This window comes from Sus scrofa, chromosome 5 (genome assembly GCF_054392235.1).
Source record: "Sus scrofa isolate SSC_HxYL_T2T_F1_AM1 chromosome 5, Sscrofa_HxYL_maternal_Yorkshire_Landrace_v2.0, whole genome shotgun sequence".
In the NCBI taxonomy this organism is placed as follows: domain Eukaryota; kingdom Metazoa; phylum Chordata; class Mammalia; order Artiodactyla; family Suidae; genus Sus; species Sus scrofa.
In genome coordinates, this window is record NC_139387.1 from 49,852,093 (window position 1) to 49,878,758 (window position 26,666).

General features: G+C 38.4%; 1 protein-coding gene across 50 annotated transcripts in view; it reads left to right on the forward strand.

Moving 5' to 3' along the window:
* Positions 1-3,159: 3,159 nt before the first annotated feature.
* CAPRIN2 (caprin family member 2) overlaps positions 3,160-26,666 on the forward strand; it is a 44,717-nt gene continuing 21,210 nt past the window's right edge. For 19 of the 50 annotated variants that reach the window (XM_084956391.1, XM_005664010.3, XM_084956393.1 and 16 more), the window contains exons 1-8: positions 3,160-3,530; positions 4,604-4,869; positions 6,963-7,025; positions 16,721-16,807; positions 20,756-20,994; positions 22,598-22,680; positions 24,697-24,864; positions 26,073-26,116. In XM_084956391.1, the coding sequence (XP_084812517.1) occupies positions 4,618-4,869; positions 6,963-7,025; positions 16,721-16,807; positions 20,756-20,994; positions 22,598-22,680; positions 24,697-24,864; positions 26,073-26,116 (936 nt within the window). In that variant the 5' untranslated portion in view covers positions 3,160-3,530; positions 4,604-4,617. The remainder of the gene's footprint in view (positions 3,531-4,603; positions 4,870-6,962; positions 7,026-16,720; positions 16,808-20,755; positions 20,995-22,597; positions 22,681-24,696; positions 24,865-26,072; positions 26,117-26,666) is intronic. The other 31 variants (XM_084956392.1, XM_005664011.4, XM_084956394.1 and 28 more) reach the window with 3 other exon arrangements.

Consider the following 26,666-nt stretch of genomic DNA (forward strand, 5'->3'; position numbering starts at 1 on the left):
GGTCCTTAACAACACCATTAAGCAAATATTATTACCTCTCCTGTAAAGCTGAAGGAACTGAAGCCCAGAGAATTTAGGTAACTTGTCCAAGATCACTGTGAACTAGTAAGAATCAAATCAGGTGTGTGTGACTCCTAAGTCTGTGCTGTTAACCTATACTATTACTTCAAAATTGGACAGAAATAGTATTTAAAAACAATTTTTTTCTTGTAATGTATAATTGATTTACAATGTTGTGCCAATTGTGGTTATATAGCAAAGTGATTCAGTCATATATATATATTCTTTTCTAAAAATATTATTTTCATCATGGTCTATCCCAGGAGATTGGATATAGTTCTCTGTGCTGCAAAGAAGGACCTTATTGTCTTTCCATTCTAAATGTAATAGTTTGTATTTTTTAACCCCAAACTCCTGGTCCATCCCACTCCCTCCACCCTTCCCCAAAAATAGTATTTTTATGGGCTTGATATTATTAACCACACACACATTCACAAGTTCAACACTGATCATTTCTCTCCTAAGAACTTTTATTTCAAAGGGACTTACTGGTGAAGCACTATTAATGCATTAATTTTAATACAGAAAAAGGGCTTCAACAAAACCACTGGGAATATGGTGCTATAATTTCATGAAAAAAAAAAAAAGCCCACAAAAATATTAACCTTAACGCTATCAGAAATATTGCAACTTCTTTTTTTCTACCTGAAGTCTATATTGGTCACTTACATAAGTTTCTCTCCTTAAGTATTTGAAGAGACACTCCATGAATTTGAAAATATGGGAAAGTGCAATATTTTAGAACAATATTTTATGTTAACTGTTCCCTGGGAATCTCTTTTTTAGGCTTCCTCCCCCCGCCCCCGCCCCGTCCTTTCTCTTTCTCTCTTTTTTTTAGGTGCAACATTCCACAAACCCTTGTAAGCCACTGAGAAGCAGACTTCTATCACCCATAACAAAATATCTAACGTATTCTCGTATTCTCGTATCTCCATTTAAATGTTACCAGTTTCAACATCCTTTGCTAAATTAATCTTTCCAGTTTCAACAACACGAAGCTGCATTTATTTTAATTGACTATAGCATAACTGTCCCAGCAGGAACCATGCATTTACGGGACAATGCGTATTTAAAACCATCACAATTTCAAGGGAGGTAAAGTGCAACTGTTTTTGAGAAATCAAATGGTCCACAGTAATTCTTTATTATTTTGTTTTTCTACTTTGAGCTGGTTGTTTTTGCTATTTATTCCTGCAGCATTTATTGAATACTCACTCAGCTCAGTGAGGGGAGGGCTATATATGCCTCACTCACCATTGTCTGCCTATCACACAATGCCTATCTGTAGCCCAATAAGTGTAGGCCCCCCAACTTTATTGAGATATAACTGACATAACAATCCATATTTTTTGAGTGAATATATTCCTCCCACAGTTATTTGAAACAACTTTTTATCATATTTGAATTACAGTAATTCATTACTAAACTTGGAGGTGGCTTTCCACAAATATCGCCTCATTGTTGGCAAAACAAATCAAGGAGTAGAAAATAGGGAATGGGGAGGGGAAAGTAAACAAAATCTCTACCAAATAAAAATGGGGGGGGGCATGTGCTTTCAAAATAAGCCAGATTCATGGGCTTCGGAGATCTTTTCTATCAGGAAAGATTTTTTTTTTCTGAATCACCTTCTCCTTTTCTTTTTTTTCAGAAGATATCATTGAAACATTATCTATAAGGTACAATCTCCTACTATCTCCTATGCTGTGTTAATACAGACTGTACCTTACTGGACTTGAAATTTAATTATTTTCACTTTTGCATTCTTGATTCATTTTCTAATCCATGTTGGGAAATAAAACTGTACAGATTTATTCAGAATTATTCCATTTAGTGGAATATTTAGGTTCTATGGTCACATCTATATGACCCAAGGGATAGTTTGTTCTGTCAATTATAAGGCAATCATTTAATGATTACTAAGAAATACCATTCTTAGGTTCACTATTCTTTCAGGCTACAAGGGGCATAACTTGTGCTGTAACTTTGCGCCAGCTCATTGATCCTAAAGTATGTCCTTCATCTTGTTTTGTTTTACTAGGCCAATTTTTTTTTTTTTTTTTTTTTTTTTTGCTTCTTCAAGGGCCAAGGCATAGCCTTCCTCCTCTCAGGCTCAACAGTTTCTACTCTCTCTCTAGTTATAAACAATGAAACAACTGTACAATCTAACATTTGTCTCACCCTCAAGGTCAGAGATTCAAAGCTAAACTGCAACAAGAAGGTATATTAGATTACTAGGGATTAAAAAGAACATTGATAATAACTGGCAAAATACTGTCTCAAGAAATGGTTTTAAAAAATCATGATAATTTTTGGGTGGGTTCTTCCAAAACTTTTTAAACTTGACTTTTGTTTCCTTGATTACACTTCTGACTTTTTCTCTGTTTTTCTCTTGCTAGTCTAAATAATTTTTATCAAAGCCCTAGGGACAGTTCTATTTGGTGTAATAGCTGGACACATGTTGGGGCTGAGGTAACTCCTGGTTTTTGTTTTTCCATTTTTTTCTCTTATTCTTTTGAAGTATAGCATAAGAAACACTATCTTTTCCACTACTCGGCTCCAGAAACAGTGAGGTATTTCCAGCCTTTTCTCTTAATTTAGTGCAACCTTACCAAGATTTTTTTATCGGCTTTTTTCTCTGAGCGCCAACGAACTAGTGTTCAGAAGCAACAAATAACACAGCCTAAATAAACAATTATTACTGAAGGTTGCAGAGTCACCCACTCCATTTTTACAGCAATGATGGTTTGGAACATTCTGTTCTTATACGCCGAGTTCTTTCTGAGGAAACGGCGACTTTCTCCATCCTACCGTGAAGGATGGAGTCTGGGGGACAATGGCACCCCTGCATTTTAAGAGTGCCTACCGAAACCACCAGAGGCTCAAGCTCGGTTTAACCGGCAAGTCCACAAAGGGCTCGCGGCGCTTTCTGAGGAATCCAAATCACCTGTTCAAGGTCGCACATCCAGTTGCTACTGGATGCAATCAGCAAGGTCGGGCACGCTGCCGGGACTGCGGCCGGCGGGCTCTCCCATACTCAGCGGGCCCACCTGGTGCCCCGCAATCTGCGCAATCGCGAGGAGAACGCGCCCTCTCGCGACCGACTTCCCGCAGCAGCTGGGCCTGGTGCAAACGTCCCCCGGGCGGAGGCCCGCGGCTGCCGGGCCGGGGCTCCGGAAGGAGGAGGCGGCGGCGGCCAGAGGCTGCGCGCGCGCGCGGTTGGGGTGCGCGCCTATATAAGCTGCGCGGCGTTGAGGGCGGACCTGGGCTAGAGCGGCGAGGTCGGCGGGGTGCCCGGCGCCGCTGACGCCGCCTGCGGGGACTGGGAGGGGAGAGGAAGGAGACGGGAGGAGGAGACGCGAGTGCGGGGTGGCGCCGGTCCACCTCCGCAGCTCTCCTGGCTCCCGCCGGCTTTCGAAGGCTGGCCCGGGCTGCGGCAGCGGCGGCGGCAGTGGCCTCTGCGGCCTGCGGAGGTGAAGCCGTGCTGCGGCGGCCTGAGTCGGCGTGGTGGGGGCCGGCGAGGGTGGGCAGAGTTGGGCGGCCGACGCCGTGAGGTGCTGGGCTGCTTGGCATCCTCGGGGCGGGGCCCTGGGAGGCAGGTGGCCTGTGCGTTTTCCTGCAGGAGGCACCTGCAGAAGTGGCCCCGGCCGGGTGCTTCGGCGTCCCGAGGACTCTGGGGAGGGCGGGGGGTCGCTGTCTTCGGGCCGCCGAGTGCCAGCCCCGTAGAGACGCCTCTCGCGCGGGCCTTGCGGGGTTTGGGGTCCGCGGCGTCCGCGTGGGGCCTGTTATGCCCTTGCTTTGGGGATGCTACTCAAGGGGAGTGGGGGCCATAGCTCCGACGTGCAGGGGTGGAGGGGGTGTGAGGGCCACAGACCGGGGCAGTGTAAAGCTCCCTGGGATGAGCCCTGAAACCTTTTAGGTGTGAGTGGTTCTGGGTTAGTCTCCACAAAACGGAGCACCAACTTGGGGCGCTCGCAGCTTGATAGAGTACCTTGCCTAGTAGGCCCCAGAACAATCACAGGGAAGTTAGCATTCTTGCTCAAGAAGTTTGTCTTAGTGAATGAGAGCTGTAAAAGAATTGTGTGTTCGGGATTTTCTTTTAAATGTCGTTGTTAGTGATTAGAGTTGGGGCTGGTGGTGAGAGGTAATGTAAAGGGGTTGGAATGGCTGCCTTGTCCCAATGGGGAAAGCTTATTTTGTGTGTGTCATCATTTGACCATAGAAATTACTCAGAATGTGGATTGCCCTCAGTTCTGAAGCCATTCCTTGATAATAGCTGCTCTTCCTCCCTATGTGGGAAATTGAATTTCTGGAACCATCCCCCATGTTGTAGATTTTTGCCTAGGTAAAGGCGCCAGTGCTTGGAACTAATTGCTTCCAAGACTGTGAAATGGAAGTACGGTATCTAACGCATCATTGGGTTTTGAGCTCACTTCTGTGGAAGAGAATTTTGACGGCGTGGGTCTGGACTTTTCAGGGGAATTTAAAGCCTCTAGACCTAATTTACTTTTATCCTTAACTTTTTTTTCCCCTTTCCCTCCTTCAGCCTCATCTGTTTCAATGGTGCAACTCTCTTCATCTCCTTTTGGTTACCAGTCACCTTCAGGCCATTTAGAGGAAGGGAAAGAGGGGAACATGAAGTCATCCAAGACCCAAGTGAACCACAGTCAGCATGGGGACAGCCAGAGGGCCGTGAGCCCCTTGCAGTCTACTCTCAGTTCTGCTGCCTCTCCTTCCCAGGCATATGAGACATATATTGATAATGGACTCATATGCCTTAAACACAAAATCAGAAACATCGAGAAAAAGAAGGTAACTTTTTTTTTCCTCCCAGCCTGTATATTCATCACTTTAAATAAGGATTAAGGAACTGACATTTTTGCTTTCTATCAGGACGCATGGGTATTCCTTTCTAAAGATTTCTTTCCCCCAAATTTAAGTAACCTTGAGATTTAACTGGCTGAAAACATACGAGTAAGCTAATAGTGGACATTATTAAACTCTTTCTGTTTGGCTTGACAGGATACCCGAATAAAAATATTCTTCACAGTGAAATTATGCATGCTACTGTTGAAATACTTGAAGAGCTAGCTACTTTAGGTTGGATTAATTCCTTGAGTGTGGTATTAATGTTTCTTTTCATAGATGAGTAATAGCCTGATTTTTTTTAGCTTGTTTTCCTTGTGACTTTCTGCAGCAGTTGATATTGCAGTATAGCTGCTGCAGTCATTGGAAGCTTTAAGGATGGTAGAGCCAGAACATGGCTTAGCACTGATTTTTGTGTTGCTAGGTGATTGTTTAAGATTGGTAGGTGAAAGCATTGTAGAGAGCCTTGTAAAGATAGTCAGGGTTATAACTAGCCTGACGTTACAGTAAATGCTGATGTAAAGGTCCACATCATTCCTCATTTCCTGAGTCATGTAGCCTGTGAAACAGTACTGCACATTGCTTTGTCGTGTCATGATTGTCTTTTGCTTGTGATAGTGAGGTGAGTTACTAATTGCCTGGACCTAGGAACTCTTAGATATTTTTATACCAAGATCTAGTTAAACCTTAGGAAAGTTGCTTTTAATGGAGGAGGGTAAAGAGATTTTTTAAGAGTCTGGTTGACTCTCTTTCTTTTTCTCCCTCCCACCCCCCACCCCAACACACACACTAGGAAGATGGTGAATAAAGGACAGTTACTAGTAGCTTCTCTGTAGCCCTGGCTCTCACCAGTTGTCTTTTGAATGCATGCAGTTGATCACAAGTGTGATAAGGTGAATGTGCCTGGGTCAGCACAAATTTCCTGCCACTGTGGGAAACTAGTCAGAGCTGGACCTATTGATGGAGACCCGTTAATGTCTTCCCCCAGGTGGAGGAACTACATGTACATGTATAATTATACTCTTCAGCTTAACTATGTTACTTTTTTAATTTTGAGTAACAATTTTGTCCTTACTCACAGTTTTGTTTCAAACTTCTGGGAAAGCATTTTAAAGCTATAAAGCCAATATGGAAGAAGCCTAAACATTGCTTTTAGAATATCATATAAAGTCATGTCATTATGGACAATAAATGCAGTTTATTTGTCATTTATTTATATCAAATTTTGTATGAAAAATAGCTTAAACTCAAGGCTACTATAATTCTAGATTTCTAGCTTATAATTCTATATTTCTAGCTTCAAGTCGAGGCTACCTTAATTCTTTTACATTTCTGTACTTACATTAGGAAGTTTCCTATGGAGAGACGCCTACATAATTCAACAGGTAACAGTTTAAGCATGAGATTAGAGCAGGATTTTTCAGCCTCAGCACTACTGACATTTTGTGCTGGGTAATTCCTTGTTGTGGGGGGGGGGGCTGTCCTGTGCATTGTGGGATTTTCATCAGCATCTTTGGCCTCTACCCACAAGATACTAGTAGCACCCTCTGCCTCCCTCCCATCCCCAGAATTGTGATAACTAGAAATATCTGCAGATGTTGCCCCTGATTGAGCACTGCTTGGTTAGGAGCACATTAATTAGTTAAATCCCTGTATGTCAAGTGGTCTAATTATAAATAGGGGCCATTAAGAGAAGAGGGTTTTACAAAGTTCCTTGATGGCTCAATGGGTTAAGGATCTGGCGTTGTTACTGCTGTGGCACAGATTTAATCCCTGGCCTGGGAACTTGTGCATGCCACGGGCGCAGCAAAAAAAAAAAAAAAAAAAAAGGAGAGAGAGAGAAGGGTTTTATTTCTGCTTTTGTAATTGCAGACTAATGTTGATTGTGTGCAGTATTTTTTTCCCTGATTGGAACTCATCTACGATTGCTGATAGCTTCAAGAATTTTGTTTTCATCAGAAATGGTCTGGTATTTTTACAATGAAATTGTTATGGAATGTCATATCAGACTATAGTAAATACTAGTTTCTCTTTTGTAGCTCAAACTGGAAGATTATAAGGATCGCCTGAAAAATGGAGAGCAACTTAATCCAGACCAGTTGGTAAGTGATTTATGATCTTTTGGTCACACTTGCCGGTTTCCTTTTCGTAATAAAACTCTAGATGAATTTAGGGGAGACCAAAGATTTGATAGGCTAAAAAAGAAGAGTGAGAATCCGCTGAATTTTTCAAAGGACTTTGTCTTCACCTATTAGATCTCATAGCTTTGATCTTACTTCTTTTATTCTTGTAGATGGTATGGATGGCACTGTGCATTGTTCAATAAGAGTGAAAATGTAGACTCTCACTAAGCGCCATCATATGGATTTAAATTAAATTTTCACCAGAGGGGACTAAAGAAGATTGGGGAATAATCTAGATTCCTACTGTTAACTGGTGTATTCCAAACCCAACATCACTCTGCTCTAAAATGTAAAAGAGTATTTACTACAGCTTGCCTTGATTTTTGCTAGGTTGCTTCCCCTTAATTCCTTTGATGGTTTCTCCCTGTTTTTTTCTATCCCGGATTACCATAGTCCTTGTTAAGAGGCATGGTTATCTGTCAGAGATATATCTGGCCTTTTAAAAAAAAAATCTTACTATAAATATTTACCATTTACAGCCTTTAAAAATATTGTTTACCTTGCCCTGGAATTACCTGGTAATTGCACATTTTATTTAATATGGTGAAGGGGAGAGTTTCTGCAGTACGGAAATTAAAAAAAAATTTTTTTTGTTGATATTTTCCATTTTGACCCGATCATATCTCCTACCTAAGAAGGGACACAATCTAAAAGCTATTTGATCTAGCTTGTAGATCTCTTGTCTTTTATCTTTTCTTAGCTAATATTCTTCACTGTATATCATAGATACTGGCATTCAAGGACTTTTCGCCTCCCATACTGGCTCTTCCTCACTGACCTAGAATTTTTGTGATGTAGTAAATTACAATTTTGCTGAGGCACAGATTTGAATTGTGTGAGCTCCAAGAACGATGTGGTCAGAGAGCTGGTGAAAGGACTTTGCTGGATATCCGGTAGTTTTAATATGGCTTTGTTTTTAAGTAGTCATGGTATGTTCAGTAACTTTAAAAGTGAAGAAACTTTACTTTTTGTAAATATTCTTGGAAGAAGTGTTCTGTTATAGTAGTGTTTTTGACTTTGGGGAAATACAGGGGATGGAAGTGGAGAGGTTGATGGTTCTCACAGTAGCTCTCTAAGAAATGTTGATGACCTGCTATATTTCAGAGCTCCAGCTAAGCAAACTTAAATCTCAGTATGTCATTAGTGCCTTCACAACTACATGTTGCTTCTATAGTACTAACTTTGATTTCTTGAGTAATATCCTGACAGATGCCAAATTTATATTGCCAACAGATCAGTCCTTTGAACTCTAATTCCTAGGGCCAGTTGCCTTTGGCAAACTCTTATTTCACTCTGCACCCCAAAACCTTTTCCTCTAATCTTTGCTGTGCCAGTTGATGGTTTGATGACCTAGAAGGATAGAGTTGCCCATAACCTTAGAGAATATCTCATTTTTCTTCTCATAGTTCATATCTGGCCTACTGGCAAGCCTTGTCAGTTCTGCCTTCAAAATAAATCCAGAAACTGATCATTTCTCATAAATTCTGTTTCTGCTTTCCTGGTCCTAGCCATATCACCTTTCATCTGCATTACTGTAACGGCCTCCTCACAGGTTTTTCTATTTCTGCTCTCTCTCCTCACGTCGATTCTCAACTTAGTAGCCTCAGTAATCATGTTCAAATACAAGTCAGGTGGTCATTTCTTTGCTCAAGAGTCCCCATTGATTTCCATCACAGCGGCAGAGTGTCCTATAAGGCCTTACAAAATAAGCTCCCTGCTTCCTTTTACATCTTCATTGCACTTCCTAGACTTCTCTCTCTTGCCATCTTCATCTCAGCAACACTGGCCTTTTTAGTGGTCCTCAGACATCCCAGGCACGCTTCTACTTCAGGGCTTTTGCATGTTCTGTTCCTACTGCCTGGGATGCTTTTTTCCTAGATGTCTAAATGGTTCAGTTCCCAACCTCTTTCAGCTTTTTATTTGAAGGTCGTCTCAGTAAGGCATGTCCTGACAATACCATACCACTATTCCCCCGTTCACACTCATAACTCCTTCCTTGCTTCAGTTTTCGTAATAGAAGCACTTCTCTGACAAACTGTAAAGTTTTGTCTCTACATTCCACTAAAGTAGAGATTTTGTTTATTCATTTCTAGTACTTAGAATAGTTCATAACATTTAAATAGTTATTACATAATAGATTTACTAAATATAAAATGATTGAATATTGAGTTTTTAGACATGATTATATAGTTAGTGATACTTTTGGGAAATAACATCTTATATAATAAGCAATATATGCTTAAGGTAGAAATTTAGAAAATGCAAATGAACGTGAAGAAAAAAGTCTGTAATCTGATCCCTCAGAGCACTGATGTCAGTTGTATAGTACTTAATTAAAAAGCTCTAAGTTTAGTTTTTGAAGTTGGAATAATTCACATAGTTTAGAAATTAGGAAATTTTAAAAAGGGTAGTTTTTCTTCTACCTTGTCCTTCCTCTAAGTTCTTAGTATTATGATTCTAATAAATTCCTTTGTATCTGTCCAGAGTTTTCTTTAAGCCTGTGTAAACAAATACTCTTCTCCAACTTAGCTTGATAAAGATACTTTTTGGCCTTTATTTTTGCTCCTTTTTTTTTTTTTTTTTTTTTTTTTTTTTTAAATATACCTTGTTTTTGGAGCAGTTTTAGGTTCACAGTGAAATTGAGCAGAAAGTAGAGAAAGTTCCAGTATACTTCCTGAGCCTACTCATGCACTGTCAACATTCCTTAACAAAGTACTTCATTATTACAATTGAACCTACATTGACACATCATCATCAAAGTCCGTAGCTTACATTAGGATTCAACTCGTTGTGTTCTACATTCTGTCAGTTTTGAGAAATGTATAATGGCATGTATCCCTGTTAGAGTAACGTACAGAATAGTTTCACTGCCCTAAAAATCCTCTGTGCTCTACTTATTCATCCTTTTTAAATACATTGTCAGTGTTTCCATAATACTTTAAAGTTTGGTTGAGATGTTCTCTGAAACTGGGAGTTCCCATTGTGGCTCAGCGGTAATAAACCCGGCTAGTATCCATGAAGATTCGGGTTTGATCCCGGGCCCTGCTCAGTGGGTTAAGGATCTTGGTTTGCCATGGGCTGTGGTGTAGGTCACAGATGTTTGGATCTTTGGTTGCTGTGGGTGTGGTGTAGGCCGGCAGCTGAAGCTCTGATTTGACCCCTAGCCTGGGAACTTCCATGTAACGTAGGTGCCATCTTAAAAAGCAAAAAAAAAAATTCTCTGAAACCAAGCCTGGTTCTTTTTTGGGTGGGAGTTCATTGAAAATATTCTCATTTTTTTTTCTTTGGAAATTGATTTGGTTATTCTTTTGGAGTGAACTTTTCAGAACTTTCCCTTTAAGCTACTTATCATCCAGTTTTAAAAAGTTATTTGCAGGAGTTCCTGCTGTGGTGCAACAGGATCGATGGTGTTTCTGCAGTGGCAGGGATATGGGTTTGACACCTGGTCCAGCCCACTGGGTTAAGGATTCAGCATTGTGGCAGCTGTGGCATAGGTTGCAGCTCCGACTCAGATTTGATCACTGCCCTGGGACTCCATATGCCATGGGGAGGCCAAAAAGAAAAAATATATATTTTCAAAGATTGGGGCAAAATAATTATTCATAACAAGTTTATTTCTCTCTCTCTCTCTTTTTTTCTTTTTGGCTTTTTAGAGCCGTATTTGTGGCATATGGAAGTTCCCAGGCTAAGGGTCAAATCAGAGCTACAGTTCTGACCTATGCCTCAGAAATGTGGGATCTGAGCTGTGTCTGAGACCTACACCATAACTCACAGCAGCACCAGATCCTTAACCCACTGAATGAGGCCAGGGATCAAACCTGGGTCCTCGTGGATAGTAGTCGGATTAATTTCCGCTGCAGCACAGTGGAAACTCCCTATTTTTTTCTCTTTTACTCCTTTTATCTTTCTGCTCTCCTTTGGTTTATTTACTGCATTTTCTAATTTTAAGCTGACTGCTTAATTGTTTCTCCCCCCCCCCCCCCCGATAAATATTTAAAGCTGTGACTATTCCTTCAAACACTGCTTTTGCTGTGTACTATAGATTTGATTTGGTACTGTTTTCAGTATTGTTGATTAGAAATTTTATCACTCGGTTTGTGTTTCTTCTTTCACCCAACAGATATTTGTAATACTGTGATCTGCATGATCATTTCATCCGCATAGTCACTGTAACCTCTTTTAGTAGTCACTCTTAGGTAACCTGTTGAGACTAAGCTATAGATTTCTAAGCTTTTGCTAAGATTGCTACATAAACCTAGATTTCTCCTTTAGTAGTAAGAAAAATATCTTAATAAGTTTTTTAGAGTCCCATTTGTAACTTTATTTTGATTCAGATCTGGATTTGAAATAGAGAACTGAGACTCAAGTGAGCTCCTACAGCTGTAGTCTAGGTCAGAGCTCTTGGGAACTGGCACCCAGAAAGTGGCAGAGGGGTTTTGAGCATAATAGCTGGATTTGAGGGGTAAAATCAACATAGCTTTGTAATTATGTAGGAATAGAGAGAAGAGCCAGGAGTGGTTTCCAGGCTTTTGGCTTGAACAGGTGGACGGATGGCAAAACCATTTGTTGGGCTTTGAAACACTGGGCAAGAAGAATGTGTTGGGAGGATAGGATAAAGAACTCAATTTTGGACCATTGATTTTAATGTGCCTGTGAAACATTAAGGACTGAGATATCTAATAAGTATTTAAGAAAAGGTCTGGAGCATAAAGAAGTGTAGTCTTCAAATGTATCACCTGTATGACTGCTAGTTGAAGCCATGAGAAAAGATGAGACTATCTTGGGTGAGAGTACAGAAAGCAGAAAAGAGGAGTTCCCGTCATGGTACAGTGGTTAATGAATCCGACTAGGAACCAGGAGGTTGCGGGTTCGGTTCCTGCCCTTGCTCAGTGGGTTAAGGATCTGGCATTGCCATGAGCTGTGGTGTAGGTTGCAGACGCGGCTGGGATCCCGTGTTGCTGTGGCTCTGGTGTAGGCTGGTGGCTACAGCTCTGATTCGACCCCTAGCCTGGGAACCTCCATATGCCACAGGAGCGGCCCTAGAGAAGGCAAAAAAAAAAAAAAAAAAAAAAGAAAAAGAAAGCAGAAAAGAAGCCAAGGACAGAATGCTAAGGAACTCTAATATTTCATGTTTGGATAATAATTGCTAAAAATATTTATAGTGAATTTACTTTAGGGCCAGGCATCATTCTGAATAATTTATAAATATGAAATTATTTAAATTGTATGACATTTCTGTGATGTGGGTCCTATTTTCTTTATTTTATAAGTGCTTAAAACTGAGCTGAGAAAAATTAATGGAAAAATTGCTGGTAAATAAAAATATGGAGAAATGGGAGAAAAATGGAAATTTAGTGTTATAAAAAATCGGGAGATGTTTTTAGAGCAGAAGGATGCCTTTATGTTAGTCTTCTGAGATGTTAATCTAAGTGAGAGCTATAAAAGGTCCATAGGTTTATTTACTTATTTATTTATTTTTGTCTTTTTGCCATTTCTTGGGCCACTCCCACGGTATATGGAAGTTCCCAGGCTAGGGGTCCAGTCGGAGCTGTAGCCAACGGCCTACGCCAGAGCCGCAGCAACTCGGGATCCCAGCCGCGTCTGCAACCTACACCACAGCTCATGGCAACGCCGGATCCTTAACCCACTGAGCAAGGCCAGGGACCGAACCCACAACCTCATGGTTCCTAGTCGGATTCGTTAACCGCTGAGCCATGACGGGAACTCCATAAAAAGGTCCATAGTTTTAAAGGAAGGGATTGACATTGCTGATTTTAGCCAGGACAGTTCTAGTGGAATGGTGGGGACAGTGTTAGTGGAATGGTGGAAACAGTTCAGGTTGATAAGGGCTGAAAGGAAATGGAGACGATGTAGATATTTTTGAAATTTGTCTGAGACTGGAAGGAGGTGGTGCCAGAAAGTTACTTTTTATTTTTCTTATTTGGGCTCAGGGAGACTTGAACTTGTTAAATGTTGGTTTAAGCATCAGCAGAGAGGAAGAAGCTCAAGACGCTAAAGAAGGAATCATGGAATTAAGATTTCCTATGTGGAGTTCCTGTTGTGGCGCAGCGAAAACGAATCTGACTAGGAACCCTGAGGTTGCTGGTTTGATCCCTGGCCTCACTCAGTGGGTTAAGGATCTGGTGTTGCTGTGAGCTGTGGTGTAGGCCAGCAGCTTTATCTCTGATTAGACCCCAAGCCTGGGAACTTCCATGTGCTGAGGGTTTGGCCCTAAAAAGGCCAAAAAAAAAAAAAAAGGTTTCCTATGAAGGCAGAATTGATTAGGATCCAGGGCACAGGTAGAAGGATATTTCTAACACCGTATAGAGAAAGGGAGAAAGAAAGGATGCATCCACATTTGATAGTGAGAAGTTGAGGTAATTCCCCTTTGATACTGCTTTTCTTGAGTCAAAGTTAATACTTAACATTTGGGAGTAGATAAGAAGGGATATTCCTTTCTAGCTTTATATCCCTTTGAGGACTGTGTACTATGGTTGTTATCTGTGCATTCTTCGTTCTATAGTTGGGGGGCCTCTCTACCCTTTTATGTGGAATACGTAGTCCAAACAAAATATCACGTAGAAGTTATAATGCGTAATAAAGTGAGTGTTGGAACCCACCACTCAATCCAAATAGTGTATTATCAATATAATTGAAGCTCATTTCCAGAACTCTCTCTTTCCTATAACCTGATCCTGAATTTTACCCCCTTTATTTTCTTCCTTTTGTTTTAGTAGAACTTATTTATTGTCCTTGTATCTGTTAGGGTTGCTTTTTTGAATTTTTTTTTTCAAATTGCTTTTTTGAATTTTTATAATAAACATTATACTGTATTTTCTGCAGTTTACCCTTTTCACTCATTATGTTTAGGATTTTTATATTGATGCAAGTTACTGTATTTCTTTTGCTTTTCTTTACTCGGTAGTAGTCTGTAAGTAGATGGATGTTTGAGTTGCTATTATTTTTTGGTGTTCTAATTTGATCAGTCTTATATATATTATTGAGGTACAGGTGTAAGATTTTTTCAGGGTATATACCTATCATTGGGCTATGTAGTTTGCCCGTAGTTAACTTCATAGTAAAAATGCCAAATTGTTTTCCAAAATTCTTGTACCAGTTTATGCTAAGACAGGTAGTACACATGTTTCTATTGCTCTATACCTTTATAAAGACTTAGATTATATCAGATTATTTTAAAAATAGCTTTATTGAGGTATCACAAATGTAACATTAACCTATTCTAAATGTGCAATTCAATAATTTATAGTAAATTTGTAGAGTTATAACTATAATGACAATCCAGTATTATTTATTTATTTGGTCTTTTTGTCTTTCTAGGGCCCCACCCACAGCATATGGAGGTTCCCAGGCTGGGGTCCAATCCGAGCTGTAGCCACCGGCCTACACCAGAGCCACAGCAACGCAGGATCCAAGCCACGTCTGCAACATACACCACAGCTCACGGCAATGCTGGATACTTAACCCACTGATCGAGGCCAGGGATCAAACCCGTGTCTCCATGGATGTTAGTTGGGTTTGTTAACGCTGAGCCACAACTGGAACGCCACAGTCCAGTTTTATATCATTTCCATAACCCCTTCAAATACCTTTTTGTGCCCTTATTTGCTTTCTATGTCTATAAATTTTTTTTTTTTCCTGGAGATTTTGTAAAAAGGTCTTGCATCTGGCTTCTTAGACTTTGTTCTTATGTTTTTGAGGTTCATCCATGTTACAGCATGTATCAATAATCATTTCTGGAGTTCCCGTCGTGGCGCAGTGGTTAACGAATCCGACTAGGAACCATGAGGTTGCGGGTTCGGTCCCTGCCCTTGCTCAGTGGGTTAACGATCCGGCGTTGCCGTGAGCTGTGGTGTAGGTTGCAGACGCGGCTGGGATCCCGCGTTGCTGTGGCTCTGGCGTAGGTCGGTGGCTACAGCTCCGATTCAACCCCTAGCCTGGGAACCTCCATATGCCGCGGGAGCGGCCCAAGAAATAGCAACAACAACAACAAAAAGACAAAAAAAAAAAAAAAAAAAAATTAAAAAAAAAAAAATCATTTCTTTTTATTGCTAACTAGAATTCCTTTGTTTATCCATTTAACAGTTACTGGATATTTGGATTGTTTTTCTTTGGGACTATAATGAATAATGCTGTTATATAAGTTTCTGACAAGTCTTCATGTGAGCATATGTTCTCATTTCTTTTGGATAACTACCTAGAAATAGAATATTATACTATTTTTAATTATGCAAGCTTTATAATATGTCTTTATCTGGTTGGACAAGTTCCCCACCTTGTTCTGTTTCATACTGACTGGCCTTTTGTCCTTTCATATAGGTTTAAGTTAAAGTCCCATAAAAAAACTACCCTTTCTCTAATGATCAGCTTTGTTCATCTGTAAAATCTCAAAAAATTTTGCTTCTTTAAGTTCACAGTATTTCCGTTATAATACTTAATTTGTCTGTTATAGGTAATTATTTATAAGTCTTTTTTTTTTTTTTGGCTGCCCCGAGACATGTGGAGTTCCTAGGTCAACAATCAGATCCAAGACACAGTTGTGACCTAAACCACAGCTGTAGCAATGCTGGATCCTTAACCCACCATGCTCGGCTGGGGATTGAACCTGCAACTCAGATGCCCAAGATGCCGCTGATCCCATTGTGCCACAGTGGGAACTCCAACAAGTCTTTTCTATCATAGTATAAATTTATTGAGGTTGCTTTCATCTGTGTGATCCTTACTGTACTATTTGTGTAATATATTTGTATAGTGAATGAATAATGACAGAGGGATCCTACTGGCTCGGTGCTCAGGCCTCCCTGACTTTTGACTTTATAGATATGGACACAGCTTAATAATTATAATAATAATTATTATTCAGATTTCTAGTATAGAAAATTGAATTTTTTTTTTGGTCTTTTTAGCACTATACCCACAGCATGTGGAAGTTCCCAGTCTAGGTGTCAGATTGGAGCTGTGGCTGCTGGCCTATGCCACAACCACAGTAATGCCAGATTGGAGCCACATCTGCTACCTACATCATAGCTCACCACAAACAATGCTGGATCTTTTTTTTTTTTTTTTTTTTTTTTTTGTCTTTTTGCTATTTCTTGGGCTGCTCCCGCGGCATATGGAGGTTCCCAGGCTAGGGGTCCAATCGGAGCTGTAGCCACTGGCCTGTGCCAGAGCCACAGCAAAGTGGGATCCGAGCCGCATCTGCAACCTACACCACAGCTCACGGCAATGCCGGATCGTTAATCCACTGAGCAAGGCCAGGTATCGAACCTGCAACCTCATGGTTCCTAGTCAGATTCGTTAACCACTGCGCCACGACGGGAACTCCTGGATCTTTAACCCACTGCACAAAGTCAGGGATCGAACCCTCGTCCTCATGGATACTAGTCAGATTCGGTACCACTGAGCCACAATGGGAATGCCTGAATTTTTAAATTTAACTTTATGTAACTACTAAATACTTTCTCCTTACTTTTTTGAATATGTATAGTAAATGGCTAGTTCCTAAAGTCTTAAATCTCATATTTAATGACTACTTATTTAGACATATTTGTATTTAGAAGTTCACAGAATTGATATTTTCTCATCCTATTTGGTAGGAAGCAGTTGAGAAATATGAAGAAGTGCTACATAATTTAGAATTTGCCAAGGAACTTCAGAAAACCTTTTCTGGACTGAGCCAAGATGTGAGTATGTTTTCTTTGCTTTTCCTAAAGCCAATTAAACCACTGATTTTGAAGAAAAATGTCATTGTCTGATAATGGTATTTGGTTATCATTCATCCAACTGCTGCTAATATTTTATTGAGGGAGATGGGATTGCTACTGAAGAACTTGTGTTTCAGATTTCTAGAGTCTCAATGCATATGTTATGTGGATATGAGACATTGTGAATAAAGTATTAGTAATCTAATGGGTATTATTTCACTGTGAAATTATAGAAATCATTGAGAAGGGGGAAAAACTACTTTGACATAGCATTTATTAAAGATATTTCAGGATATAGGCTTGAAGTTTAATATAGACTTGTAGGTTTAGCATTATTTAACATAATAAGAAGCATAATTGGTAGACTCTTCTTCTTAAGATCATGACACTTATTACCAGGAAAACTTATAGTTTATGTTAAATTTAATTCAAGTCTGGTCTCACTGCTTATTAGATTCTGTGTGTTGGCAATTCACCCTTTTATCTCCTGCATATTTAATCAGTAATTAATATGATGTGTTCTTCATTGTTTTAGAATCTTAGTATTAAATAGATGGCCCTTTTAAAGATCATGTTCTAACAATTGAAATATTTTGGTAAATTTATTTCTGGGATAGGGCACATGCTTCAAAAAATAGTCTTTTCTACTTTTTTGGATACTATCTTATACGGTAAATTAAAATTCTCTATTTCTCTGGCATCATCAACAACAACAACAAAACCAAAAAAACAGAGCCCAAAACATCTTTCTTAGGCTGAAGACATCTACCATCTTAACCCTTATAATGTAGTTCTGGGTTGCTCACTTCTGGATGTCTGATTTAATTAACTTTTAAAAGGTAGTGTGAAATTTAAAATAGCCTAGTATAGATATAACCACCTTCTCTTTTATGGGAATTCTGTTAATGCAAGTCTAAGATGATATTAGCTCTTTTTGTTACCCATAGGACACTGTAACTCATGTTCACATATTCATTACTTAATGTTAACACTTTCTATTACTAAAGTTACTAAATATTTCTAGGCTATTTTAGATTTAATACTTCTTTTGCGGGTTTTTTTTTTTTTTTCTTTTTTTCTTTTTCAGGGCCACACCCACAGCATATGGAAGTTCTCAGGCTAGGGGTCAAATCAGAGCTGCAGCTACTGCAGCTGCGGGTCCGAGCTGCATCTGTGACCTAGACCATAGCTCATGGCAACACTGGATACTTAACATACTGATCAAGGCCAGGGATTGAACTTGCATCCTCAGGAATCCTAGTCAGGTTTGTTTCTGCTGAGTGACAATGGGAACTCTTAGATTTAATATTTCTAAGTCTTTTTAAAAATTTTTTTTTTATTCTTGTGTGATTGATTCACTCCCCCTCCCCCCATCTGTTAAGTTATTTAGTATTGGTCCATTGTACTATAAAAACATCTTTCTTTTTTTCTTTTTGTTTTTGCTTTTACCCATGGCATATGGGGGTTCCCAGGCTAGGGGTTGAATTGGAGCTACAGCTGCCAGCCTACCCTACAGCTGTGGCAATTTCAGATTTGAGCTGCATCTGTGACCTACACCACAGCTCATGGCAATGCCAGATCCTTAACCCATTGAGCAGGGCCAGGGATTGAACCTGCAACCTCATGGTTCCTAGTTGGATTTGTTTCTACTGTGCCATGATGGGAACTCCCTATAAAAAAAAATCTTTCAAATCTACCATTTGCTTGGAAGTTTCAAGTATCCTTCTATAATACTTAAAAATTCTATTAATTCTCTTTTCTCAGAGTTACCCTATCAAATTTTAGTTTTCCATTCAGTCATTTTTTTCAATATATGATGTTCTTTTCTTCTTTTTAAATCTTTTTTTAAAACCTCATCCATGTACCAGGCACCTATGTAGGTTCACTATTTTTATAGCAAAGTATCTTCAAGCCTAGTAATTTGGGGGCTCTTTTTTACTAAAGTCTTTCTTTTGCCAGGCCTCTTCTATGATAGCTTGTTTTGAGTTTGTGTAACATTGTCTTCTTTACCTTCAAACTAAAGTTGAAAGTCTTTCTGTTCAGCCCACCACATCTTCTTTATCTTCATGATAAGACTTTTGCCCTTTGGTGGGGATTTATCATTTTTAGTCATAGTTCAGAAAATAAATTTTATGATTCAATACTATTGGTTGATAGAAGTTTGTTTCAAATGTTCTTCTTTCTAAACCAATCCTCAGTTGGAAGAAGAGAAAGCAACTGTCTTCTTAGTTTCCATATCAATAGGGAGAAATAGTCTGCTGTCAATGGTTTTTGTGACATCTGATTATGACCTAGGAGTCAGCATAATTCTTACTTGATACTTGATTGAATGGATAAATTTCTTGGAGCCTGTCATGTGTCAGACAGTGCTGGGTACCAGTGATATACTAGTGAACAACAGAGATATAGTCCTGTCATCATGGAGCTGAAGCCTAAGGGGATGCAGCTAAACAAAAAGATAAGCATTTAATCTAATGCATCCTTTGATAGGGGAAGTTCAGGGTGGGCTGGGCCCATGTCCACCCTGAATCCAACCTGGGAGGTGGCTAAAGAGAGGTCTGAGGTAATCGTGTGGTATAGTCCCAAAGATGTCCTCAGCACCAAGTGCCTTTCCCTCCTCCATCATGAAACTATGTCCAGGAGAATCCGATGTCCTGGAGAGCTAGAATTGCCACCTTTCCCAACTTTCCTCTTCTCAAGCACAAACTGAGTTTGGTAAGTGTTACTGGTGTGTGTCCTGAAGAAAATATCCTTGCCCACATAACCCCCAACCAGTTCATCTCTCAGTCTCAAATCTTTACCCATTGTCCCTTGCCTCTCGTAGAAGCACAAGTCACATTAAGTTGCTTTCATACCCTGTAGAAAGAAATTAATGACGCCATAATGAATCTTTTTCTTGAGGTCCCCTCCTCCCATCTGAATCAAATAGGAGAATGAACATCTCTTTTGTAGAGTTTTAAATATTGATGCTGTATCAGAGTACTTTAACTCATCTATAGGAAAAGTCTTCTTTTAAATTTTTTTTTGTTCTCTTAATCTTCATACCTTGAAAAATATCTAATAGGATAGAAATATTACAAACGGGAAAATAACTATGGGCAGAAAAGGCCTTTTAGGTTTCTCAGTGGAAGCAGATGGTACTTTTTATTATTGGTATTTTATAAAGGAGAAGCCACTTTTGGGACCCAGGTATTATATCAGACTTTAGTATTATAGTTATGAGCTTTAAGACAGACTTAGGACTACTCAGTCTACACAAACATACATTTATTTGAGGAAAAACTTAAATTCCAGTAATTTTCCACGTATGTTTTGTTAGCTAAATATTGGAAGATAAAGCTCCATACAGATGGGCAAATTATTATGAATATCTTTTAATTTCACTTTAAAAAACTGTTGACTGTGGCTTTTTTGGCATTATATTTGTAAGATATTTTATTTCTGTTTAGTTTTCAATTCCTTATACTTTAGCCAATCATCTTTGGTTTGTTGAAAATTAACCATTTTAGTTTAAATATTTGACCTCTGGAACATGAGATTTAAAACAAAACGAAATCCTAAATGGAAGCATTTTCTTAATATAGCCTAAAAAGGCTTGATACACATAATGTGGGAAAGCAAAACCTTGGGTTTAAAAGGGACCATAGTGTTAGGGACTTTGCTTCTCATCATGGTGATAGGAATTGGGGGTCAGATATTTGTACTCTTCTGCTTCAGTTAGCTGAGACAGACCAGCTTATTACTCAGTGATTTACTTGGGTCAAAAACCAAGCAGGGGGTTAAGTGACTGTCAGTTTCACAGTCAGTGTTACATATTTGAGATTTATCATCTAATCTCAACTTTTGGGATTAAAATTTTGTAGACTAATGGGTTGCTAATATAGGGTTGTGGAGAGTTGTCAGCCTTAATTAGCTTTGTTTTAACAGCTACTTAAAGCGCAGAAGAAAGCCCAGAGAAGGGAGCACATGCTAAAACTTGAGGCTGAGAAGAAAAAGCTTCGCACTATACTTCAAGTTCAGTATGTATTACAGAACTTGACACAGGAACATGTGCAGAAAGACTTCAAAGGGGGCTTGAATGGTGCAGTGTATTTGCCTTTAAAAGAACTTGACTACCTCATTAAATTTTCAAAACTGACCTGTCCTGAAAGAAATGAAAGTCTGAGGTAAGTTAATGAAAACATTTTCCTGAAATAGGACGGACACATAACACTTTAGCTAGCTCTTTAGTTACATATATGTGTGTGTGTGTGCATATATATAACTGTATATATACATGTATGTATATACCCACACACACAATATACATATGTGTATGTGGTTATAGATATTTATTAATATACATGTAATTAACTAAGAAGGCATTAATTTGATTCATCATTGGAAACATTGGCCTACCCAGACTCAAAGTGGATGACTGTCTAGAAGGAAAGTAAATTTGAACGATCTGCTTTGTTATTGTAATATGGATTTTAAAAACAATGTCTGATCAAGTTTTAACCTTATTCAGGTATTAACCACCGTGCTAATTTTGTTTCTTCTTCAAGTTTTTTTGGTAATCATCTCAGGGTTTTTTCTTTTTTTTTTCTTTTTTTTTTTTTTGCTATTTTAGGGCTGTACCCATGGCATGTGGAGTTTCCCAGGATAGGGGTCGAATCGGAGCTGTAGCTATAGCCGCCAGCCTACACCACAGCAGCAGCGCCAGATCCCAGCTATGTCTTCGACCTATACCACAGCTCACGGCAAGGCCAGATCCTTAACCTGCTGAGTGAGGCTGGGGTCCTCATGGATCCTAGTTGGGTTCCTTAACCACTGAGCCGTGAAGGAAACTCCCATCTCAGGCTCTTTTACCTGAGAGTCTTTGCCTCCTTATGTACCACTGCTGTACTTAAATGGAGGTAAATAAAGTTTAACTTGGCCAGTATCATTAAACTGTCAAAGTGAGAATTATTTGGTGTTCTTATACTGTGAAAAAATAATAAGAAACACATCTGATAATTTAAAATATAAAACCAGCAAATTAAGGCAACCCAGTTTTTTTCTCCTCTAGCTATTCATTTGCTGTTTTTGTTTAGATTGAGTAAACTAGCTAATGAGCACAGCTCTATGCTTTTGGCTTATTATATGAAGGTTGTTTCAATATTGTATCTGTTAGCCATGCAAAAGCAGAGTTAGATTTCACTTGTCATTTGAAGTTAGTCCTATCAGTTCAGAAAGAAATCAGATACTCTTAATTACCTATATGGCCACATATTTATTTATTCCCATTCCCATAGTCCATTCCATCATCATTACCTATTTGATTGCTTCCTTCTCCTGCTTCACTTTGGTAGATCCAAGGAATGTAGCTTACTTTAATATGTGAAATATAATTTGAAAAATGAGCTGCTCTCTTTAAAGTCAAATGTGGCTCTTAATATTTCCATTCCACTCTTCTTTTATCTAGGACATATGCTTGATAATGAATGATACTACATTGATTGCTTTAAAGTCATTTTGGTCTATTCTTTAATAGTTGTGCTTGGTAAAAATCTTTATTTTAGATGTTTTAAAGAAAAAAATGCATACATTTGAGATCCATAAGTGGACATTTAGTCATTTTTTATAAAATTTCAATTTTTCATTTCCAAAGAGTTTAAAAAAAAGCCACAAAATTAACATTGACTGTCTTAACTGTTGATGGATTATATTGTATAAATTGTACTGCTCCATATATAAATATATGTACCTCTAAAGCCACTTTGTTCTGCTGCTGCTTTTCCTTGTCAGTGTTGAAGACCAGATGGAGCAGTCATCCTTGTACTTTTGGGACCTTTTGGAAGGTAGTGAGAAAGCAGTGGTAGGAACGACATGTGAGTTTTCTCTACTCTGGACTTATGCAGTAAATACTAAACTTTATGTCTAGGAGTTTAGTATGATATTGAGGGCTGAAACTGTGTCAGTCCATCAGAACTTACATGTCTGACAATACCAGATTCATTGGGAGAATGACATCTTGTTTAGTTCTGTTAAAAGCAGCTATTATATAATTGTGCTTACTAAAATGGAACCTAGGGAGAGTTTTGAAGTGGCAAGTCATTATGATTTGGGGACAAGAGCTATGGACTAGTGCTTGATCATTTTGGAGTGTTTATTCCATATTACAGTACCTATTCTGTTTAAGAATCTTAAGTCCACACATTATTAATGTCAAGGCTTATATATCATATCTGCTTTAGAAAATAGGCATGGTTTGGCTACAGAGTCTATTGACACATTGTTGTCTGTTGGTCTGGAAATGATCTGGAGAGAAAGAGTCCTTTTGCTTTCTAAATAGGCTTTGGCCAAATGACCAAGTACAAATGGCTGGACAATGAAATACGTAGTTTTGTGTACTAGCTTAGGATAATGAAAACTCTCTGGAAGCTGTAAACATTTTTGTTACTAGTGATTGCTTCCTCTTTAAAGATATTTAAGTGTGAATAATTATCTCAAAATTTCTAAGTCCTTTCAAGTTTAAATCACAGAAATTTATTTCTTGGTTAGAATGAAAAATGATACAAATACTTTGGAAACTAAATACTAGTTTAATTTTTATAAAATTAAGTGTACACTTACTGTACAACCAAGCAATTATACTTCTAGTACTCAGGAAAATTGAAAACATACGTTCACATAAGTACTTGTACATGAATGTTTATACCAGTTTATTCATAATAGCTCCAAACTGAATGCAGCCCAATGTACATCAACTGATAATTGATAAAATGTGATATAATCCAGATAATGGAATCTACTCAGCAATAAAAAAGGAATGATCTATTGATACTGCAACAGTGTGTATGAATCTCAAAATAATTATGCCAAGTTAATTATAATTATTCTGAAAGAAGCCAGAAAAAAAGAGTTCATATTGTATGATTCCATTTATATGAAGTTCTAGAAAAAAGATAACTAGAGTGATAGCAAGTCAGTGGTTGCCAGAGAGTAGGGGGAGGAAATTGATTACTAAGGGGGCATAGGGGAACTTTTTGAGTTAATGAAAATGTTCTATATCATGGTTATGGTGGAAGAAACATGACTGTTGCATCTGTTAAAACTGTACACTTAAAATGTGAATTTTGTTGTTTGTAAATTATATCTCAAAGCCGATTTAAAAAAAATCATAGTATTGTCATCATCTTCCTACGAGAAGAATAATAGGCCCAAATCAAGTATGAGAACTTTGATTAATTTGGGAATTATGTTTTTAGTGGATATTAAGAATGAAATAGACTTTAGATCTATTTATGTTGAAGCAACTTTAACATCATTTTAAGATTTTTTGGTGATGTGCTAAGAGTGAAATACAGCGTAACTAAAGAGTAAAATCTTAATCATAGAATTTTGTACTATAAAAATTCTTTAGAGATTGTCCAAGCTAGGTTTTTCTAAAGGTTATGTTTCAGAAGCTATGTCGTTTTACTTTAAGTACTTAGGGAAGATAGACTAATTGTTAGTTCTGTTGTCTTGGGGGCAGATGGGAGAAGTGACTTTTCTCCCAGCTCAGGGAATAGATGTGTGCTTTTGTATTGTATGAGATTCTTTGATTGGATTCTCTGATGTTTAGTCATTTTTCAAGTGGTCTAAATGGAGGCCCAGAGAAACTTAAGTGACTTGCTAAATTTTGGGATTCTGATTTTTAAAATTTCTATTGATTCATTATGATGTAGAGATGAACTGTGTATTTTTTTTTTCATGGTATAACCAGTTCTTTGAATACCCCCAATGTAAAGTATTATAAGGATGTACTACATGTAGGATAAAATTATATTAGGATTTCTTTTCCAAATAATTTTCCAAAAACTATTAGGTTATGTGATAACTAAGTCTTAATCACTCTTTCTTAGACAAACACATGAAAGATCTACTGTCTAAATTGCTGAACTCAGGCTATTTTGAAAGTATCCCAGTTCCAAAAACTGCTAAGGAAAAAGAGGTATCATTGGAGGAAGAAATGCTAATAAAATCAGAGAAGAAAAAACAATCATTGAAGACTGAATCTGTCAAAGAGTCAGGTTTGTTGTCATCTCTGAATTTCTTTATAGTGGTTTCATTTTTTAACACTTAAAAATGAGTCAGATTATTGTAAAATGACTGCTTTAGTTTAATTTTATTTTCTACATGCATGGAAATCTTTACTTGCCCCAGGGTAAGCCTAGGTTTAGGAAACATCTCAAGGGTTTACTGCTGTGATTTGCAGAGTGAACCTTAATAAAAAATTAGGTTACACTTTGTTACAAAAGAGTATACTGTTAAAATGAGGCATTTGTAGAATTTGAATGAGTCTCTGTTAAACTATTAGGATAATTCCATTTAAAATTGTTTGAAACATAAGTTATAATAGAGTCCCATACTATAGCAGAACAAGAATGTAAATAACCTGAGGTTAACATTGGAAAAAAAATTGCTAAAATCAGTAAAAGGATATACATATGTATAATTTTTTCTTTTTTGCCTCACCCTTAGCATGCTGAAGTTCCCTGGCTAATGATCAAACTGAGCCACAGTGTCACTGAACAACAACAGTGACCACACTGGATCCTTAACCCTTGCCACAAGGGAACTCCATATTTTTCAAAATTCCACTTTTCTTGGGAAGAAATATTTTGAGTAAATGGCACTTTTGCTATTTATTGTTAAGGCTGGATTTATTTAAAAAGTATCACTTCTAAGGAGGTAATTTAGGCAGCATTCTGGTAACCACTAGCAAGTTACAAGTATTTCTTTTCAAATATTTCTTCCTGTGGTGTATGGAAGTTCCCAGACCGGGGGTCAAATTGGAGCCACAGCTGCTGGCCTACACCACAGCCACAGCCACACATGATCTGAGCCACATCTGTGACCTAGGCTGCAGCTTGTAGCAATGCCTGATCCTTAACCCACTAGGCGAGGCTAGGGATTGAACTCGCGTCCTCATGGGTGCTATGTCGGGTTCTTAAGCTGCAGAGGCACAAAGGGACTCCGATAGTCTTATTTTCAATCAGAAAACAGTTTTTACTGCAACTTGACTTTAGAAAAATGTCTTATATAAGGAGAGCTTCTAGCTTCAGACCACATGGTTTTGACCAACACCCAACAGTGAGAATTACTTCTGCCATGAATATACTTAATTGCACTATTTTTCTATTGCTCCTCTGAAATTTGTGGCTAGAATGAATTATAGTGTAATCAGTCTAAAAACTTTAGTTTACTTATTTATTTAATATTCCTTTTATCTTCTCAGAGTCTCTTTTGGAACTTGCACAGCCAGAGATACAACCACAAGAGGTAAGGTACTGAAAGAGCTTTCAGTCAATTTTGGTTTTTGAGACTTTTATATCATTTTGTGCCTAGGACCTGAGGCTCTGGAGCTAGAATCCTGACTCTGCAGCTTATTAGCTCAATAACCTTGGGCAAGATATCTAGCCCAGCTGTGTCTCTTATCTTCCTACATTAAAATGGGTGTAATAATAATGCCTGTCTCATATGGTTATTGTGAGGATTAAAGGAGTTAACTTAAATTCTAAATTACTTACAATTTGGCCTAGCACACAATAATTGCTTGTTAGATGTTGTTGTTGGTTTTGGCCTCTATATTAGAATTTAAAGATGGGTGGGATTTTGCTCTGTCTTGAATTTATTCACATTGGAAATAGATGAGGGTATTTGTTCTCTTTCTGAAACGACATTGGAATTCATGGAAGCAGAAAAGAATGAAAGAAGCAAAATCACAATATGATTGCTATATAATGGAAATAAGGAAAGGCTGGTAATTCAGGAAACATAAGACTTCAGGTTAAAGGGTATAACTTTGTGTAGTTGAACTATCCTCTGCCTT